Below are 23247 nucleotides of genomic sequence, written 5' to 3'. Positions count from 1 at the left end.
AGCTTGCTGGAGGATATGAACTTAATTATGTTAAGATCCTTAGTTTGTTTTGATTTAAGGTTTGTTCTATCCAAGAAAGATAGTAATTCCTGAGACCCAATCTTTTAGCAGATGATTTTGCTGGTATCAAGTTATTACTCAGGGTAAGGGATTGGTGTCTTGAATTTGTAACTAGACCATATTTGTTGTAGATACCTGAAGATACTATTAAGCGATAGTATTAAGGATACTATGTATCGTATTGGAAGCGGAGTTCAAACATGGCAAACAACAAAAGGAAACAAAGGAGTTATGCCTTCAGCAAAAATGATGAACGTTGATATTTTGATTTACGGCATAATGGATACTGCCGTTAATGTACCGGGTGTGTAGCTGTTTAATAATTAAGTATCTCCAGGTAAGATTGAATATATTTTCTATGTGTTGGAAGACTGCAATGGTGTGCTATTTTTTATTTTGTTTTAGATTGAGAAGGGGGTCAATAATAGAATGGCCTCAGACTTAACCGAAGTAATAAAGGGAAAGAAGGGAGTTTGAATGTTGATAACAATTTAGTTTCAATCTCGCCATTCTCTCAAATATCTTACAACGATGATCAGTTTAAGTAAGCAACCTTTTGGTTTACTGGGACTCTCTTATTAGTATTAGAGTTCTCTATCTCTAGTTATAGGGGAAATTTCATTTCAGGATATTCATTTCATATATGAGGTATAAAAGAAACAAAAATATTTTTTAAATAATTGTATTTAATACACGTTATATCCCTGAGTGACTATAATTATACTATTTACAAAATATATACACAAATCGTCTACGTCTGAATTTCAGATGATGTTCTGGCTGACGGAAAGTTACGTTAATCAGAATCGTTTTCATTATCTTGTGACATGGTGAATTCTCTTGCCGAAGCAGCACATTCTTTTTCTTCAAATGTGGCCGTTTTTCAGCGAACTCGTCCTTCAAACGGTCCAATAACGCTATGTAGTAGTCGCTGTTGATGGTCCTTCCTTTTTCAAGGTAGTCAATGAAAATTATTTCATGCGAATCCCAAAATACAGACGCCATAACTTTGTCAGCTGACTGTTTCCCACGCTTTGGAGCGGGTTCATCGTGTGCAGTCCACTGCAGGAATGAAATGATGGAGCCACGTTTCATCCATTGTCACATATCGACGCTAAAACTCGGGTTTATTACACTTGAGATCATCTTCAAACACTGCTCCGAATCATCAACTCGTCGTTGTTTTTGGTTAAAAGTGAGCTCGCACGGCACCCACTTTGCACAGAGCTTTCTCATACTCAAATATTCATGAATTATATGATGTATACGTTCATTTGATATCTTAGAGTATCTGCTATTTCATTCATTTTCAATTTACGGTCATTCAGAATCATTTTGTGGATTTTTGAAATGTTTTGGTCGGTAACAACGTCTTTTGGGCCTCTACTACGTTCACCGACTTCGGTGTTCATTTCACCAAGTCTAAACTCAGCATACCAATCCTTCATGGTTGATTTTCCTAGAACAGTGTCCGAAAACTCGGCATCAAGCCAAGTTTTTGTTTCAACTGTATTTTTTCCCTTCAAAAAGCAATCTTTTATCAACACGCGAAATTCCTTTTTATCCATTTTTTTCACAATAACAATAGGTGCTTCACTCAAAATGCTATAATTCACAAATTCATGCTCCGACAGCTGTCAAATTGGTATTAGAGTACCCTATCTCTAGTTATAGGGGAAATTAGAATAATTTCATATATGAGACATAAAAGAAACGCAAATATTTTTTAAATAATTGTATTTAATACACGTTATATCCCTGAGTGACTATAATTACTATTTACAAAATATATACACAAATCGTCTACGTCTGAATTTCAGATGATGTTCTGGCTGACGGAAAGTTACGTTAATCGAAATGGAAGCTAAAATCATCAACGTGTACAGTGTATTGGGAATAAGGATTTATTGAAATAATTTTATGGTGTCACAGTTTTTTTTTGGAAAGAAAAAACAATTGCAATTGGAATATTGAGTTGTGTTATAATTAACTGCATCTTAAATCTATAATATATTGATAATCTCAATAAAATAATTGTTGTAGAATTGCATTTAGTTGTTGCGAATTCGGAACAAAAATCATTATCGACTTTATGATAATTAATTACCGCATTCAAATGGAACTCTACAACATAACCAGTAACAATTATCGTAAAATATTCAGGGTTTGTATTATTCTGTACACAGTAAGAAATATATTAACTTTTTCCTATTTTACATCTAAGTCGTACTCATTCTAAAGCTTCTTAAGAAAAGTTTTCTTTGGCGGACATTATTAATTGTCGATTTTAACTATATAGATGAAGGAAGTTTCACGAAACAAACGTCTTACATAACATAAAAACTGTCTAAAATCTAGGTAATAGTCCAATCTAGGTAAGTAATCTCAGATAATAATAATTAGAAATAAAAACACACCAAATCAAATAATAAATTAGATTTTACGAATTTTCTTATGCACCAGGTCCGGTGGTCTTGCTCAGTTTGATTCTCTGCTATTCTCGCTGCTTCCTGCTGGCAAATCGCCCTGTAAACAGGTGGTGGTGGAGGATGTGGGCGAGTTACTGGTACTCCTGGTGTTGACTATGGGTTCGGGCGGGATCAGTCCTTCTTTCATTCGTTTTTTCTGTTTCATTCGTCTGTTTTGAAACCAGATTTTCACTTGGGTCTCGTTCAGTTGCAAAGCGGACGCTATCTCTATTCTCCTCGCTCTGTAACACAAAATGATGTACTGATTGTTTTGGAAATGCTTCAAGATACTTACCTCGTCAGGTATTTGTTAAAATGGAACTCCTTTTCCAACTCTGTCAGTTGTTTGTTGGTGAAATTCGTGCGGCCGGTGTTCAGGCAGTTGATGCTCAAAAGACTAGAAGCGTTTGAGCCGAGACAGGCGTTTCTGGATGCAGGATTTTGCACTTCTAAGTTCGATGGTTGGTTGGAGTAGTCGCTAATTGAAACTGGAGGAACTTTTGGAGCTGTAACAAAAGAATTTTATTAGTTTTATTTTAATTAAATATATTTAATCATATTATTTTCATAACGGAATTATTATCAACAGTTAATATTATTCAGAAATTTTATATATAATAAATCAGCAATTAATTAAATTTATTTATATATTTTCAGTCAGAAAATCTATTTTGTTTTATGGGATGTAAAATGGATTTGTATTAAAATTCAAACCGACTAGTAATCCAACACTGCCAAAGCAAAGTTCCTCGTTTAATTACCAAAGCTTATCACTATGTAACCAACGAAGAATTACAAGATGACTTCGAAATAAAATGGATCTACAAGGTTATCCAAGATTTCGCCTTAAAAGATGAAATAAAATATCACAGCGATGTGGAAGTAATGCAGCTACTGCATCAGAAAACTGAAACGAACCAAACCACACGAACTTGTAAGTTTTATAAGTTAATTTAACTTAAGTAGTCTACTTTAATTTTATTTTAGGAAATACATACTGGTGTATTGATACTGATTATTGAATTATAACGGAACAAAGGAAATACAATTAGGTATAATAACAACAATTATATTAGTTTAGGACGATGAAAAGGCTTTAAAAAATGTTATTGAATGAATATTTTAGATCTCTTTTAGCTGACTAGTTAAATGATTATTAAAACAGTCACTATGTTACTTTAAATATCTATATTTATATAACTTTTAACACTTGCTGCAAATTGTAGTATAATATTTATTTACTATATTTACTATTTATAAGTGTTATATTTGTAAATAAATACTGTGCATATATGTATGTAAAAAATATATGAAAATTGAATATGATAATAATTTGAACCTTAACAATAACGTTATCAGACACTATCTAACGTCTTCAGCGGAAAGATTTACAGTAAATTATTTACACCAATAATGTACTTGGAACATTATTAATTATACTTTTTTAAATCAATTTAATTATATATAAAATTGGTATAAAACAAAGCAAAAAAATCTAATGAATTGGTAGAGGTTTTTTTAAACATTTTAAAATACTTAAAGCATCTTGGGAGGTTAAGAACGCTTATTAAAAACATGTATAAATATTTTACAGTGTTGTACAAAATTGTATTGATGAGTTGCCTCCAACACTAACAGATGTAAAAAAACTGAATTCATTAGTGAGAGCCAACCAATTAAAATACTCTACTTCACAGTATTCTGAAGAAACGAGTGAAGAATAATGGTTGCATTTATTGAAGAAACTTTTTTAGGATGAAATTTAATTTTAAAAATGCACGAAAAGCTATAAGTTTAGCTCGTTCCTCAGTATACCACAAACACGTTGTTGCTTTGTCATATAATAATTACAAAAAAATATTGTCCAAATGTTCATAAGATTTACAGCCACTGATATATGGGATGGAGTTAATGATACTGAATGTCCCTTCGAAAAATTCTTGCATTCACTTGAATTAAATAAGCTGATTATAGCGGCTTGTCATAGTGGTGAATTCCTTCAATATTTTCTAGAATCAATTTCAAGGGCTTTATGATTCACGAATAGTATCAGTATGCTCCTTAAGTGCTGCTAATTCACTAGGGTTCGCCTTGCCATTGTTCTGATGGATAACTGTTTCCATATTATGGGAAATAAATGCTATTTAAATAAGTCTGATTTGAAAAACTATTGCAAATATATGAAAATTAAAAATATGTTGGCTAGGGTAATGGTTTTCTTTGTATTGTCTTACTGATATTTACGTTAGTGTTCATTCTTCAATTTTATATTAGTCGTTTGCTGAAAGACGGTATGAATATTCAGACAGTGATTGGTTTAAAATGAGCAGCATTATGTTATATTTAATGTTATATTTATGATATACACTCTTGGTTCAGTGATACTTTATTCTGCTAATTGATTAAATACCCACAAAAAACAGTATAATATTAATATAACATTCTGGATTATAACATTTAAATATGAGAACACAAAAGAATATGTAGGAGATATTTTAAAGAACAGGAATGTAAAGATGTATAATACGATTGCAATGGGAATATTATTAGTAGTAATCATCATTTAAATGATATGATGAATGATTTTATGTTCTACATTTTAAATCATATTATGTCTTACATTGTCATTATGCACTGAATTTGATAATAAGTTAAGTGTTATTTTTCTCATAGGTTTGTAATGTTTATCACGTTCAGGGTCTAGTTTATAGATATACAGAATTGCTGAAATTTATAGTTCAGTTTCTATTTTCTTTTAACGATAATTAAAATGCATTTATTACAAATTGTATTATATTTGTTTTAAATTAACAAAACAATTTGTGATGAACAATTATATATTAATTAATTAGTATAAAATAATAAATATAAAGATTTGTACCATTAATATAAAATTAATAATCATATATATATATATATATATATATATATATATATATATATATATATATATATATATATATATATATATATATATATATATATATGTTTATATACAAGAATACACTTTTCCGTTCCATTTTATCTTATTTATATCTTTATTTTTGACTATCTACTAATTTAAATATATCTTTAGCTATCATTTTCTGTTTATTCATTTTATGTTCACTTGACCAGTTAAAATGGCTGGCTTGTTTCTAACATTTGCCTCTATATTATTTTAATAAATCTTGAAGGTTTTTAAAGTATCGAATGTATTTTTGGATTTTATCTACCACATTAGTTTATATTATTATTAAAAAACTGTAAAAACTACAATTTTGAAAATTAACCATATTTTTTCGTTAAATAAAAGTTATGTTGTTGATAATACTACAATTATAAACAATATCAGGTGGTTGTTCTAATCGTGTGACAGTTGACCTAAAATGTTGATTTCAAAAGTTTTTTAAACAGAGCGTGTTTGCTTATTTAGCTTAGTACTTTCCATATTAATGTTTCCAAGTATGTTTTCACCGGTTTTGTAACATATTGCCTAAGTTGTCAAGCTGAAGAATAACATTGTTGTTTTTGCTCCTATTCCGGTCGCTTTTCGCACAGTTCTTGACTCAAACGCATCACTTCTACTCGATAGCGATCCTCATTGATGGTTTTATCAAGTCTTCACATTTTTTGGCTGCCCAGAACACTATTTATAATCGGTGTCAATCAGCACTTCTAAAACGCCGAAACCAGTATTGACATGTTGAAAGCGATAGAGTACTGTTGCCATAGTATTTATACGGCATTCGACGCCCTTCAGCTGACTTCTTGAAGTAAAAATGTAAAACTTACTTGCAAATGCGATTTAATCGGAACAAACTAAAACATTTTTAATGCATTGAAAAAAAATTAGTTCATACTTCGACAAAATGGCATATACAGAAAAGTGAAGCGAAAATTACGTCTTATTATTAGTCTATATAAATAATTCAAAACATAAACATAAATCTTAAAAAGTATAAAATAATCGTGCATTTGTAGACATTGAATTGATTTGATAGGAATAAATTAACAACAATTAACAATTATTTGTCAAGTATAAATAATCTCATATAAAATATTTATACCAATTTAATTTATATAATTAAATACCTTATAATAATCAGAATTGAAAACTTTTTTATCGTGTTTAGAGAGTTATTCGGTTGCCAAGAAACTTCCAAACTTTATGCCCGTTTGTTTTCGATTTTCGGCTACCAATTTCTACCCTCAGGCTAGAGTGTGTGTGTGTAAGAGAGAGAAAGAGAGAGAGAGTGAACACGGGGCGGTCGTGGTAACGCAAGGCGAACGAACGAAACGAACATCGGACGAACGAGCGAACGCCTTTTTATTTTAATTTAATTTGGCGTAGCTGTCGGTGAGACAGCGGCGAGGCAAGATGAATCGGACCAAAGATTCAATTAGTCCCGAAAAGAACGCGTCGTTATTAAGAAGGCCGATCTATCTTCGTTTGTTGGACTATTTCCAATGGACGCGGACTTCTTATTTCGAAAAAATTCGTTCGTCAGCCTCCGTGTTTTTTTCTTTTCTCTCTCGTTCTAATTCAAAACTCGGCTGTTGTCCTACTTTCATCACAGATTACACGGTATTATCTTGAAGGATATTTGTTTTTTGTTTACTGTTGATTTATTTTCATTATTGGGTGTTGGAATTAATTTGTAGTTTCTTGTTTAATTTCATATAAAATTGGTATAAGAAAATTGCAGCGAGAAGCAAGTGGAAGTTATTATAATACAGTTCTTACTTTAATTTCATATACTTCATGAGTCTTTCAAACATTTTTAAATATCTGAAGAAAAGACGCAAATATTGTTAGCATTTATTCAGGAAATCTCAATTTAAAAAACGTACGAAAAGCTTATTCTTCAGTATATCACAAAGACGCCTTTTTTAAAGCTTTTGAACGTATAATAATTACAAGAAAATGTTAATCAAATGAAGCAAAAAAATTCCTGTAAAAAATAGCTGGATAATAAAATACTTCGTTGTTGTCTACAATAATATATTCTAGTTATTTAGTTTTGTTTAGTTTCATTTAATGATTTAATTTGTATCCATTTTTTAATTACATACTAAGCAAAAGTAATAAGAACTAATTCCTGCATATAACATGTAGAACATACAGAGCATTTATTTATTTTTAATCGACAAATGTATATGACATTGAACGCCCGTCTATATCGATATTGAGCAGTTCAATTTATAACATTACAAACAAAAATATTTGCACTCTACACTCGTTTACTTTGCAATAAAGAATTCTTACAATACTTTAAAATTAGTTTGGTAAAAGTATCGGATTTCTCCTGCCGTGTCGTTCTTTTCCGTCAATTTGTGTAATGGCTCGGGCGACATGCTCGCTAGACACGGTTTAAAATTAAAAGCTTTTAAAGTAAAATCAATAAAACGTTCGCTAACTTCGTTGATGTACTGCTGAGGAGTACCCTACTGTTCGTATCTTGCATAATTTGCAGCCTCGGTAAATCGTTAACATTGTTTTTTATTAAATCGTTTTGATTAGTTATCTATTACACTTTAATCATTTATTTATCACATGTTGTAGAAAAGATGGTAATACAGCATGCCGTTTGTATATTCAGCAAATTATTTCTTCATAAAATAGTTGTCATAGAAAATATGTTTCAAGGCATTGTGTTTATACCAAATAAGTTGAATTAGCATGCTGAAAATAGCATGTTATAGGTAAGTTAATTCATCATTTTAATATGAAAAAGTGCTACCAAATTTTAGTGAACAATTCAAATTCTAGTTGAGGAAACTTTTTGAAATTGATTTACATATTTTAAACGTAGGCCTTCGGAGTTAAACGTTCATGTTTTACCGACTAGAAGGCTTTGACGAATGTGAGGTCTATAATCAACTATTCAAATTGTATAATCAACTATTATAGTATAATAATGTACTATAGTAGAACATTATAGAAGTAAATTTTAGTTCGTTCCTTTCAATAAACAAATTATTGTCGAGCAAATCTAAAATATTTAGTTTCAAAAAGGTTAATTGACCATTTTTGCTATCATTGCTGCGAATTTATTAAAGCAAAGGAAAAAGTACGACTTAAGTACTAAATTAAAGATGTGTGAAGCCATCACGCTTTTGCAGATATGTTCTGGAGGGTGAGGTTTATTTTGTAGAATTGTCTTGTTTCTCCACTAAGGAAGATGGACTCTAATTTATTTAAAGAAATAGGTATTCCTTAATCATACAACTGAATCTATTCTATTCTGAACCAATTCCATTGACACATTCCGTACATCTTAAAGAAAATTACGACAGTATTAAAATGCTATTAACTGCTATGCAAGGTGGATACACTAAATACTCTTCTTATTTTTGCCTATGGGATAGTAGGAATGATTTAGCCCACTACCACCAAAAACATTGGCCTGAACGTATTATGTACGAAATAGAAATTGGGAAAGAAATGTCAATCCTAAAATTATATTAATGCCGCCATTGCATATTAAATTGAGTCTTATTAAACAATTTGTAAAGGCTCTTAATCATGAGTCCGAATCTTTTAAATATTTGAAGATTTTTTGTCCAAATAAAAAATTGATTGTGATATTTTCACTGGGTTACTTAGCAAAGATAAAAAAGTCTGGAGCAGTTTTAAGTAAGTAGTTCATAGTTTCCTTGGTAACCATAGAGCTGACAATTATGACGAGATGATTACCATAGAGTAAATGTTTTCTGTGGTCCAACTAATGCTGGCTTTTTGATTGGTTCATTTGAATTGAACTACAAAGGAATTTGAATGGCTCATTTCTATAACGCTATTGTTTGTTTCTATGGTTCGTTTCAGTTTGTTTATGACGCCATTTTTGAGTGTCTGATATAAAGTGTGATAAATGCTGATCACACTTATGCCTTAATTATAATCACTATTTTTTGATTATAATGTATCGTTATTCTCAAAAGTGTTGTATATCCACTGTACGTGCGGAAATAAAAAAGCCAGACGTCGTTTGAGAAGTCGCCTTTGAAGAAATAATCCAAGTTAGCTAAATTAAGGATGTGTATGTGACTTAGCATTGCTTTTACCTGGTACGTATAAAATTATTTATATAGAGCATTTATATTCATATTTATTGTTATTTACAGGAATACCACAGAAGTAATTATGTAAATATTACCCACGATTTAAAACCAAAATGTCCAAATTAATATTAATATCCATTGAAAAAATACGTTGAAGCTAAATGGGATTATACTACATGAAAAGTATTAGTGCAAAACCATTTAAAAAGATTTTTCATTTCACTTCAAGTGCCATCAATTAAAAACTTAATTATTTTGAATGGGTTCATTTGCTTGAAACAAATGTAAGATACTTATAATTAATATTTTGGCTTAAGACTCCTTAACCGAGATAACCTTTTCAACAAGGATGCTAAAAAATACTTTAATGTAATATTAAAATGATACAATTTGTGGACCAACAAGATGATTGTTTTATATATATGTTTTATATATTATTAATATATCCTTAAGCTGTCTCTTTAACTTGATTTTACCGCAATAATTTTGATAATAACCGTTTTAATTATCCGTTCCAGAATTTTCAGAATAACATTGTAAAAATAATTATAACTTGCCTCAATACATTTTTGTGTTGAACAAATAAGTAAAATATTAACAGACACAGAATTTCAGTTCTGCTGCTCTGCTTTCAGTATGAGGAAACAGAAAGTTAGAAATTTTAATACATCATTTAAATTGATAGCACTCAAAAAATATGAAAAATGAAATGAATTTGTATTTATATAGAATTCTAAATGTATTGAGTTAATACTCTATATATTACTCTATGACGATTACTGACATAATTTATTCAAACTTTTGCATCATCTGATGTAGAATGACTCTAAAGATGCACTTGTGAAATTCCCATTCGGATAGATTTTAGGATCATGTGGAAGCTTATTCAGAAGAACAACGGGAAACGCTTCCGTCAAGGAGAGTACACTGAAAGAATGATGGGGGATTATATTTGGGGATTGATAAAATAAACTTCTGTTGAACATAACAGGAAAAGTAAAATTCTCATTCATTTGGACTCTATTTAAGACCAATGAGACAATTGGAAGTTTGTTATATTTTAATAAATCATTTCTGTGTACAATATTATGTATTTTTATTGAGTTTGTTTTTAACATTTTTTCACACATAAAATCAAAGAGCTATTTCTTGTTCTTGTTCTTATTTCTAGGTATAAACGCAATAAAAATTAGGTACGCATGTCTGATGCGCAAAAATGTAAAAATGTAGACCGGTCTTAACATTTGTTATATCATTTCTTACTGTATTCAAACATAATTTATTTAATATACTAGAACTATACATAGTCTCCCTATTGATGAAACAAAGATACGTATATATACTTTTAATAAAGTGATAATTTGAAATATTTTTTTTTTGTAAAAATTATTCTTAATTATTTCTTATTAAATGTTCATAAACTTTTATCATATTGTTCAATAAAATATTACTACATTTTGGGAGATTTACTATAGACCATATACCGCGTGTCTAAATAATAATATGTTTGTAATATTAATATAAAAATATTGAAATAAGTGAAGAGAATGAGAAAACGAAAATATTATGATTTCCGGGTCTTACAAGAACGCAAAAAATTTTCAAGGATGAGGTATTGTAAGGTCAAACTAAATAACATTATTACAGAAAATGATTATCAATTGCATTAGAATACTTTTGAGTTGATATCTATATAAAAAGGTTTAAACAGGAAATTCACTAGATGCTGCATCCTCTCGATTATCATTTGCTATTAGGAAATAAGTGATCTCTATAAGCTTCCACACTTTTGGTTTTTCCAAAATGGAATTAAAGGGATAATAACGTCAACACTATGCATTGCTTTACATTGTGCCATACATTAAGTGCTCGCATGTATTTTCATCGGTGTTCAATGTCAATATTAATAACCGTTAAATTTGATGCTTTTGACTATCTCTATATGAAATAAAAAAAAATATTTAGTATTACTGGGTTCTTCAGGTTATGGAACGCTTAGAATTGCAATTTTAATATTCATAACTTTTCGTCTTTTCTTTCAAGAAATTTACTGCAAAATCTCATGAAATTCGTTAAAAACTTTTGCTCCTGCAATCATATTCTAATTGTCGGTTTTGGTTTCAATGATTTAAAAACTGGTCATTTTGATGCCGATAAAAATAATGGCCTTAGTGATCAAAAAAGTTCGAGGACAATGAATCGCAAAACTTAGATTCAATATGGACATTCAGCTCAAATGGACAGGATCCATAGACTACCACATTATGTAATTGATATAAAATGTCATTTCGAATCGTCTCAGAATCTTGATTTCATCGCTTCCCGGACAAAAAAATGTTCTGCAGCGTATGTGACTGACGATTAATATTCATGGCCGTACAATTTTGTCGTGCATTTGGTGCTAAAACTGAATTGCTGAAACTGTAAATAGCGAGTACCAGAGCCAAAGTTATCCTTTGACATGACAGTTACAGAAGTTATGAAGGATACGTTGCTGTAGCTTGAATGATATATTCTGCTGTAACCAGAATACTCACTAGACCTAGTGTTTCTGATTACCACTTGTTCAGATCGATCGATGTTGAGTAAGTGCGAAAAACGATCGATAATTGGTTAGCTGCCAAACCAACATCGTTCCTTTGACAAGACATTGCCATATTGTAGCAACAGATGAAAAATATTTGGCTTAATACAAATTATACTGATTTTACCAACAAATGCTTTTAAAAAATCATCGGAATATGCATAGTCACCTAATATGATGTATTAAAAAATGCAATTATGTTTATTCAAATTATCTTGTAACGCATTTAGCATTATTGGAGCGTCTCATTTTAATATGTGCTTATATTTATTACAATGTTTGTATAGAACTGTTTATGTATACTTTGGGCCAGTCATTGGTAATTATTGTTTATTAATCATTAACTTAACAGTTACAGTCGGTCCTCGGCAGTGTCATTTTAATAAAAATACAACCATGCCGCATTGTAAACTGATCTCATTAGTTTCCATTACACGGGCGGGTAGTTTTTTAGGTATTATTCCACCATATAACTTCCGAACAAAATCATTGGTGAATCAGACTTATTACAAATATAGGATCATGATTTTGTTATCATTTTTCGCCGGGTGTTGTATTTACAGAACCGGACAGCCAATCGATTGGAACGACAATCAAAATACAGCTATTTTAATCAACATAGTGGACGTATCTGGCCTCATCATCGGTCATAGCATGATTTTTCATGCTATTCTGATGTCTTACTTGAAGAGATTCAAGTGGGAGAAACTTCTTAACGATACAGTTTCAGTAGAAAAACGGATTGAGGGAATTTTGAAAAATAAGTACGACTCTGCGTTCTCGAATATCCTTTTGTTCGCTCCAGTTGTGATGGTACTGCTGGTTGGTGTTGTCCAACATATTTTATGGTGGCCATATTTCAAAATATATTTTCGAGGACGATATTACAAGTTGATATTTTACTGGATCGAGCCGCAATTAGTAAAACTTTATTTCATGTTGATGATTTCATTAGTCATGACTAATATTATACTGATAATGAGGAAGCACTATATGGATTTGGGGCGGATATTAGACGACCTGGTATTAGAACGCACCGACGGGGTATTGGAAACTTTGAGGAGTGTTGATGCGATTTTTTATGAACTTTTTACGATTTGCGAATGTTTTGAACAAATATTTTCGTATCAGATGCTGTTCAATGTGACTGTTTCATTCTGCAGCTCGTTGTTCTACTGTATCTATATTTATCACAATGATGTTATAAAAGTAACAGATTTAATATTTTCAATATTAAATTCTGTAAGTGTTCATTTGCTATATAACAGGTCAATTGAAAAGTCCCCGGCTTATCATAGTAAAACACATTTTTTTGGCAAAATTAGTTTTTTTATTCAACATAATTTCGTTCAAGGATGATACATTGATTAGAGCGACCCTCCCACTTTTCGATACCATTTTTGTAGTACGATTTGTCGTTTGCTTTCTTTGCTCGTTTTTGTTCAGTTTCGGCGATCACCTCTTCATTCGACGCAAATTCCTTGCCAGCTTGCATTCTTTTGAGATCTAAAAATAGGAAATAGTCGCTGGCCACATCTCGAGAATACGGTGAATGAGGAAGCAATTCGATGCCCAATTCATCGATTTTTGCCACCGTTTTCACTGACTTGTGACATGGTGTATTATCTTGGTGAAGCAGCATTTTCTTTTTCTTCAAATGCGGCCGTTTTTCGGCGATTTCGTCTTTCAAGCGGCCCAATAACGCTATGTAATAGTCGCTGTTGATGGTCCTTCCTTTTTCAAGGTAATCAATGAAAATTATCCCATGTGCATCTCAAAATATAGACGCCATAACCTTGCCAGCCGACTGTTGCGTTTTCACACGCTTTAGAACGGGTTCATCATGTGCAGTCCTCTCGGATGACTGTCCATTGGACTTCGGAGTGAAATGTTGGAGCCATGTTTCATCTATTATCACATATCGACGCAAAAACGCGTGTTTATTACGCTTGATCACCTTCAAACACTGCTCCGAATCATCAACTCGACGTTGCTTTTGGTCAAAAGTGAGCTCGTGTTGCATCCACTTTCCCACAGAACTTTCTCATACCCAAATATTCGTGATTGATATTATGTACACGTTCAGTTGATATCTCTAGGGTGTCCACTATATCATTTAAATTCAATTTACTGTCATTCAAAATCATTTTGTGGATTTTTGAAATGTTTTCGTCGGTAACAACCTCTTTTGGGCGTCCACTGCGTTCACCGTCTTCAGTGCTCATTTCGCCACGTCTAAACTAAGCATATCAATCCTTGATGGTTGATATTCCTGGGGCAGTGCTCGGAAATTCAGCATCAAGCCAAGTTTTTGCTTCAACTGTATTTTTTCCTTCAAAAAGCAATATTTTATTAATACGCCAAATTCCTTCTTATCCGTTTTTTTTTTCACAATAATAAAAGTTGCTCACACGTATAGCATTTTTATAATTTACAAAGTAATGATCCGATAGCTGTCAAATTTATATCTTTCGAGGGTTAGGGCTAACTAAAAAAACAAATGGATTTAATTCTAGTAGCGCCATCTATGTTTCAAGTAGGGAACTTTTCAGTTGACCTGTTATTTTTAAAATTATTTTTTCGCCATCCATTAGTTATTTGCAAATCCTTTTTGTTCGTAAAATACTATGCCAATGTATTTTTTGATGCTGTAACTCATACAATGACAAATTTCAGGTCGGCCCTATAATGTTTGTGTTTGGTTGTGATGCCATGGACAAGGAAACGAAAAAGCTGATAACCAAGTGTCGAAAATGCGGCGAGAAATTCTGCGCCTATCCAGATTTAGGTCTTGAAATCGAAGGGTTGGCGTTTAAGATGTCGACCCTGAAACGTGGTTTCATGGCCAGTGGATTTTTTCCGATAAGAAGATCTCTTTTGCTTTCCATTGTTGGTACCGTTGCTTCGTATTTTCTTACGTTCGAACAATTCTGGAGAAAAAGTCATAATAAATAAGCTACTGGTATGTTATAGACAGTTCATTTCGAAATATATTGTATTATGAAGGGAGCAAACTAAATTAAGTTTTATTTAAATATATTTTATAATGAAAATCATATTAAAATAAGATATGACAAATACAAAAATAAATATTGTTTGAGAAACACAAGAAAGTTACATATAATGAAATCGAAAATTAATAATTTGAAACAAATTTGGTGAGACTTTCTTTTATTAAAAATTCGAATCAGTTATTTACATTTAAACTTAATTAAATGATTACATTAATTATTTGAATTAGATTATTAGTTAAATTCAACTTATAATTGTTTATATTCTTTTTTATATATGAACGTTATTCATGACAAAGGAATTGTTGTTCTTTGCTATAGAAATAGTCATTGTACATTTCAGACGTTTTAAAAAATAGCAGTGTTTTTTCTCTAGAAACCTTAGTGCATAGAAAAAAAGTAAATTTGAAGTAATATAGTAAAACCAATTGTTGGGTGACAAAATATGTGAAGAATATAATATTTAATTAAAAATGAAATTATAAAAATAACTATTTAAAACGTTGATTGTTTGCGTTTAAATAAGGGGTCATCATGTTATAAAGCTATTAATTGTTTTATATTGTTTTCCTAGCCATGGAAGTGTCTCATTACATAAAATCTATTTATTTATATTATTAAATACAGTCACGTACTATTAATAATTAAAATACGGCCTATCGCATGCCAGTACCATTTATGTACTATTAGTATTTCTCACAATTCTCTGTTGAACAACTAATAAATTTTTTGCTAATAAATTTGTTCGTAACATATTGCACACATTTACACATTACACAACTATTTATAATAACTCTGATTTGATTTGGTTATTTATTTTTACTTTTATTAAACTTATGGCAATTAATATCTTTGTTTTCTTTATTGAATAAATTGTTGACTTATTTTTTATTCTAAGTGTATTTTTTATGGTTTTGGTTCAATCATTTTTTCAAGTCAAGTAAATAATTAAAAATTATTTCATGGTATATTCTTAGTTCCACTTCCATTAGTAAAGCGAGAACTTTATTCAGTTTTTGGAAGTAAGAATAATAAATAAATTGATAAATGAGACGACATTGATTTATTGGGCTATCACTATTTAATGTCTGTTACCTTCTGATTGAGTAAAGGAATTATGCTATGATTACATATACAATATTATATTGATTTTTGCATATCAAAGGTTGTAAAGTGAATAAGCATTATTAGAGATATGCAAATTTAAAACCATTTATTATGAAAACTTGAAATTATCTTTTCCTCAATTTTATAAAATATGGATATAGAAATAAGATCATTAAAATATAATGATATATATTCACATTTTTCTCTTTTTATAGGTTGATATTTACTAAATAAATTACGCAGTTATTTTATTAAGCGACCTCCGCATGTGAGCTGAATGCTCTAACTACTACACCCTAGTTGCCTTCAATATTTTTACGACTTCCCATATAAAATGGTTAGTGCTTAAAAAATAAACTGAACTGCGTTTGCACTGAACGACTTTGACAAGCAAATCCATATTAAAAACTCCTCAAAAACCCCTGAAGGGTATAGCGGTTCGGTCCCTGCTTTCATCATCAGCTTACCTAAATAATTTCAAAATATACAATTAGTTGTCTCTGTATTTAAATAAATATCCTCTAACTCCTAACCGTTGAAGAGTTGTGTCTTACATCACATCAGCTCATCAATAACATTATGCACAAATTATTTTAGTTAAAAGATATGTCAATACTTTAATGTCAAACGTGGTGAAAACTTAGCTTTAAAATTTGAGGGTTTTCCTCCATTTTGACGGATTCTAAAATCAGATCCTGACTTGGTTGGGACCACTCCGGAAGTGCACTCTTTCGAATAGAAAATAATTATGAAAATCGGTCTACAATTCACGGAGAAATCACACATACAAAACATAAAAAATATACTGTCGAACATAGAACCTCCTCCTGTTTTGAAGTCGGTTAAGAAAGAAAGGTTATGATAGTTGAAGTTGTTGTTTGATAATGCCATACTTCATTTTGCTCAACTTGATAAAGATATTGAAAAAAGATATCTGGACCACGAGCTGCTAGTAAGGGCTTATCATGAAGAAGCAAATTTTTAAATCATATATCAATATTTTTGAGTTTGGACTTAAGCTCATTAAAACATTTTAATCTATATAATATTTCTTAAATAGTAATTTCTAGTTTATTTTGACTTCATTTGCTGTTGTGCTGTTTTTTTCTAATTTCATTTGCATATTTTATTACCAGTTCGATAATATATACCGACAAAATAAACAGGAATACTTAGGCACGTCTTCTACTGATTAAGAAATTGACAAGGGGCGGTATTAGGCATCTTTATTTAATTAGACATCCACGAGGTGCGTGAACGATTACAACAAAGAGCAGAACAATTATGATGTCTGTGACATACAGTTTAGACTCGTTATCAAGCTTCATAAAATTCGGTAATCTATTCTGTCTGACGCCCCCATTCGATTTTAAACAAAATCGATTGGTTTACACTAATTTCTACAGATATCGAGTTATGTTTTCATTCATCTTGATCCTCGCCGTATTGTTAAATGTTCTACGAGAGAAACATTTGTATTTTCAGTATTATTACTTGAGACAGAGACAATTTGAGTTTTTAGAAGTGATAGGAACGTTGGTGGAGCACATTTGCTTAATATATCCTGTTTACAATGCATATTTCCGCAAACACAAGTGGGAACGATTTTTCCAAAACCTCGCAAATTTTGATAAATACAAGAACTTGACGGAAAACACGAGCAAACTAATTTCCTGGTATTTTTTCTCAGGATATTTTGTCGTAATGATTTTCACACTTCTTGGATTATATATACCATTTTTATTGAGAGGATTTATCGATCACAACTGGACTCACTGGATTGAGACGATTCTGTGGTTCGAGCAAGATTTTCTTGTCTTTATTATTACATATCTGTGCTTGATAATGACAGGAATTGCGATGGTGATGAAGGATAATTATTCCGAAATAAACAAGATCCTGTGCCAGTTAAATCACGGTTGTCTTAAATATGACGAGCTTTTATCTATCTTGAGAAAAGTAGATAGGTTATATTTAACTATGCATGATATATCTGGACAGTTCCAAGACGTATTTGCTACTCAAATGTTGCTCAATGTGTTCTTTTCATTTGTATGTGGTATGATCTATATGCATTTACTATTTCGCAATGAGAATTTGTACATTACTGATTATGTATGCTGTGGTCTTTATTGGGTAAGATATCCTTTTTATATTTAATGTTGGTTGGTTGGTTTATCGTTGATTTTTGTTCATTTAGACGTTCAGATATATATATATATATATATATATATATATATATATATATATATACATAATATGGCAACTTAGGAAATATTAAGTGACTATTCCAAATGAGTTTTGATATTGCTGGTATGTCAATTCCTGTTCTAATACGACTTCTTCATTTTAGATTATCGTAGTGTACCCACTTTCCATAACTAATAATAATACAATGAAAAATAACAACTTTTTTCTTATAGGCTGCAACGTGACATCCATTTTTTGTCTTTCAATAACTCTATTCAATAGGGAAAACAGTTTTGAAACAGTTTTTTCTGCTACTCGTGTATCTTCATAGTTATTCATCTACACATTTTTATGGCCCATACGAATGTTATCTGTCTTCAGCTTCAAAATGTTCATCTTAGAAGCGACATAAACCGATCTATCTAGATCACTGATCACATATGTCATCATAAATATCTACAAATGATTTTAGATAGTTTCCTATAAACTGTCACAATAATGTTTGGTTTGAGCAAAATTTTTATGAAATACACATAATCAGAAACATCATATGAGACAAAAAATATATATTTATTGAAGCAAAATTATATAGTCAGAGTACTCTAACTTAACTATTGGTATAAATTATATTTGGCGATTCCTGTTGTCAAAACATATAGCATATGATAAAACAATTATTTATATTTATATTAATTTAATTTTCTTTTTTGTAGATTCTTCCACTGATATTTATATTCACTTGTGACCGTATAAAGAACGAAGCTGATAAATTAGTTTCCAGATGTAGAAGAATCTCCGATTTGCATGAGGATAATAACAAAGTCTATCTCGAGATACAGTCGTTGGTTTTCAAAATGAGATCATTACAGAATGTGTTCAGTGCTAATGGGTTCTTCATGATCAAGAGATCATTAATATTTTCTATGTTAGGGACATTATTGTTCCACTTCCTCACTTTTCAACAGTTATGGTTAAAGATCAAGATGCCTTTTTATTCTTTCAATAATACGGCACGTGTTTCAATTTAAATCATTCTGTTATTTTAGTTCGTAGTAATGTGAATGAATTTTCACTCTCATATCATATTGGAAACTACTGTATATTATATTTATTGAGCTGTAGATAACTTATTTTATATTAGTTCCAAAGATGTTGAATTATTATCTAACATAATGTCTGGCATCAACAAGTGGGTTGTTGTCAATGAATATTATTGAAAACTTATGGTAAGCATATCTCATAGACAAAATTGAAAATAATTTAAATGAAAACGTAATTGAATATTGGAAAATTTTCAAATATCATTTATTGTAATTTATGTTTGAGTGAGAAATGCCTCAATATAATGAAGTCAAAAATTAGGAAAGCCTTAAAACATTTCAACACCAGTAGAATTCAAATGCTGCCTGAAAGTAGTTGTTAACTATTTTTCATCGTATTAACCACCGTCACAATTAATTCACAGATAATTACCAAGAAACTATAAGGACATCTATGGATTTGTTGAATAAATTATTAGATTTTTCATCCATTTTTGAAATGAATATATTAACATTTAATGGTTGTACTTAGAAATTGATTCTCATAGTTTACAACCGATTACGAAATTGAATAGAAAATGTCTCCCCCGAGAAAACGCATTTTTATGGCACGTTTACAACAACTTACATAACAATGACAACGTTGGTTAGATACAGTTCAGCTTCACTCACCAACTTTATTAAATTTGGTAATGTTGTATGTTTGACGCCTTTATATGATTTTGATAAGAACCAGCTGGTTTATTCGTGTTTCTTCAAGTATCGTGTACTATTTTCATTTATAGTTCTTTTGTGTATAGTGGCAAATGTTATGTATTCAAAACACTGGAATTTTCAACTATATTATAGTAAACAAGGTGAACCTGAGTACTTAAATATACTGGCGACATTAGTACAGCACAGCCTTATAACCTATCCATTATACAATGCTTATTTTCGTAAACACAAATGGGCCCGATTTTTCCAAAAACTTGCTATATTTGACGAAAAGAAAAATCTAGAACCAAAAAGCACCAGCAAATTATTTTCACATTACATGTTTGTTGGATATTTTGAATTCATGGTTGGATCATTAGGTACTATGTATTGCCCTTTTATAATTAGAAATTTTCTTCTAAATAGCACATTATTGTGGATGGAAACTTTGTTATGGTTCGAGCAAGATTTCTTAATTTTCATATTTATCTACATGTCTTTTATAATAACAGCTGTTGCGTTGGTATTGAAAGACAACTATGCCGAAATCAATAAAATTTTGTGTCCATTGAAGCAGGATTATATGAAATATGAAGATATTTTCATGGTCTTGATGGAAGTGGATGAAATGTTTTTGACTATGCACTCTATCTCAGTTGAGTTTAGAGATATTTTTGCTACTCAAATGTTAGTCAATATAACATTTTCGTTTATTATTCGACTTATTTATATGTATCTTCTTTATAGTAATGATGAAATAAACTTTGTTGTCTATACTTTATCTCCGCTTTATTGGGTGAGTATTATTTAACGTTAGTTACAGTTTATTGATGATATTTTTTTTACAGATTCTTCCAGTGGTTTTTATTTTTGCTTGTGATGCTACGACGGAGGAAACTGAACTTGTCATACTAAATTGTCAGAAAATCTCCGATCGTTGTGAAATTACTCCGAGAGAGTACATCGAGATACAAAGTTTGATGTTTAAGATGAGGTCATTGGAGAACGGTTTCACTGCAATGGGGTTTTTCACTATTAAACGGACATTGATCTTTACAATGTTGGGTAGTTTATTATCTTACTTTGTTGCTTTTAGACAGATGTCGTTAAAAACAACGGTTGACACTAATTCTTATAATAACACCCATTAATCTTTTCATATTCGATGCAATATTTGATCGTATTATATGTTAAATTAGTAAGTGTTTTTCTTTATAAAAACGTATGGTTTTTGTAAAGTATATTAGTAATATTTAACACGTTCATTATTAAAATGAGATACAGCACATTCTTTGTCTTCATTTTTGATACTGTACATGTATTTATCTACTGTTCGTCTTTGTAACACAACATAAATATATGACAACCTAATGAATGTTTCAGTTTCAATTACTAAACCTAAAACAATGCTGGAGTGTTACAATATATACTATTCACTGAAATGTGCTTCTTGTGTTTTTTTCTGTGGTTTATATTATTGGTTGTTTAGTTCCATCTCGATTCAAATAATAATAAAACTAACAGAGCTTTAAAATGTTCTTCAACTACATTAAATCAATGACACGGAAAATTAATTGTGCGAATGTTAATTTTGTGCACATTATTTATACTTGAGATTAAATATATTTTAACAAATATTGTTTGATATAAATCTATTTTCTTTTTGTTACTTTGTAATTATATGCAGTAATACAATATTTCTATTACGATTCTATTTTTTTTTATCATACTAATTACATAATAATACAAAATTATACTGATTTTGGAGAAACGCTGCAATAAAATCAGTATTTCTTCCCGAAAGTGGGAGTATAAAAGGGCGTTAAAATATTCTTAGTACGGTATTTTTCTCTTCATCATTAGACGCGAGCAGATGAAGGCCTGAGCGTGCCAATTATGGATGCCAGGAGATATGGCTGGGCAAAATCCTACCTCAAAGGCTGGATTTTCTTAGAGGTTAGTGCATTCAAAAAGAATACATTTATGACCATAATATTCTAGTTTATAGATTTTAACAAACAAACAAACTGAAAACAAATCATTGAGGAAACTAGTTGAAACTTCTGATGGAACTAATGACACGTTAGATGATACCAAGACAGGAAACATATTTTCGTTGATTAGAAAGTGAAAATTAGTCATCTTCGTGTCGACAACTTTTTATCTTAGCCTGTTCTGTCTATGGCACTTATTTCAACATTTCTGTCCGAAGTGGAGATGTTTTTTTTGAAACTATGTAGTTGATTGCAAATTTTATAATGTTTTCTTGTTAAAAATATATTATTTAATATATGATATGGATGATATCTAATATATAAGTTGAAAATGACCTGATTTTTAAATTAAATTAACAGTTATTATGATTCAATAATAATAGTATATACAATGTTTCATATAAAGTAAGGCTTTGCCGGCTTCGTTGGCGCAGTAGTCAAGGCTACAGGACGGTTCCCATACTGTTGCGATAGTCGTCGGGTTGAAATCCTGCTGTGGCATGGATATACTCGTAGTTTGTTGTGATTGCAATTGTATATTCTTTACATGCAACAGCCAAAAATCCAACAAGGAATAACTATCTCAGTTACGTCTTTAACTAGGCTGGGTAAGACGAGTTTGAATGATAAAAGAGTCTCTCAAAATATTTCACATAATTCACATATCTCCCACTTACTAATAAATGATGAATAAAGGACAATCAATGAATTAAAAACGATAAAAAGGGAATAGAGTTTTTAAACAATTACTGTAACTCGTTGGTGTATTTATCTTGATTGCATGTGGACATAAAATATAAATTTGTTTATAATTGATTAATAAATTGAATGAAACGGCACCCAAGAGAGAAAGCTTTTGTATGGTTCATGGCAAATACCATAACAAATACGATGTCGGTTAGATACAGTATAGCCTCAGTTGTCAGTTTTATTAAATTCGGTAATGCCATTTGTTTAACACCCTTATATGATTTTAAAGACAACCGACTGATTTATTCCAGTTTCTCCAAGTATCGTGTTTTGTTTTCGTTTATAATTCTAATAATAATAACG

At 30.6% G+C, this 23247-nt stretch overlaps 1 protein-coding gene across 1 annotated transcript in view; it reads right to left on the bottom strand.

Annotated features, from left to right (window-relative positions):
- Positions 1 to 1950: 1950 nt before the first annotated feature.
- Positions 1951 to 23247, bottom strand: part of Lab (labial) — a 111356-nt gene continuing 90059 nt past the window's right edge. Inside the window, exons 4-5 of the mRNA XM_076410485.1 lie at positions 2824 to 3034; positions 1951 to 2770 (exon numbers count right to left, since the gene is read on the bottom strand). Of these exons, the coding sequence (XP_076266600.1) occupies positions 2539 to 2770; positions 2824 to 3034 (443 nt within the window). The 3' untranslated portion in view covers positions 1951 to 2538. The remainder of the gene's footprint in view (positions 2771 to 2823; positions 3035 to 23247) is intronic.

The sequence above is a fragment of the Rhynchophorus ferrugineus genome, unplaced genomic scaffold (genome assembly GCF_030347505.1).
Source record: "Rhynchophorus ferrugineus isolate W39M unplaced genomic scaffold, kcgeb_rfMv2 rfM1, whole genome shotgun sequence".
NCBI classification, from domain to species: domain Eukaryota; kingdom Metazoa; phylum Arthropoda; class Insecta; order Coleoptera; family Curculionidae; genus Rhynchophorus; species Rhynchophorus ferrugineus.
Note: the sequence above shows the minus strand (reverse complement) of the source record. Positions and strands in the feature narration are given on the sequence as shown.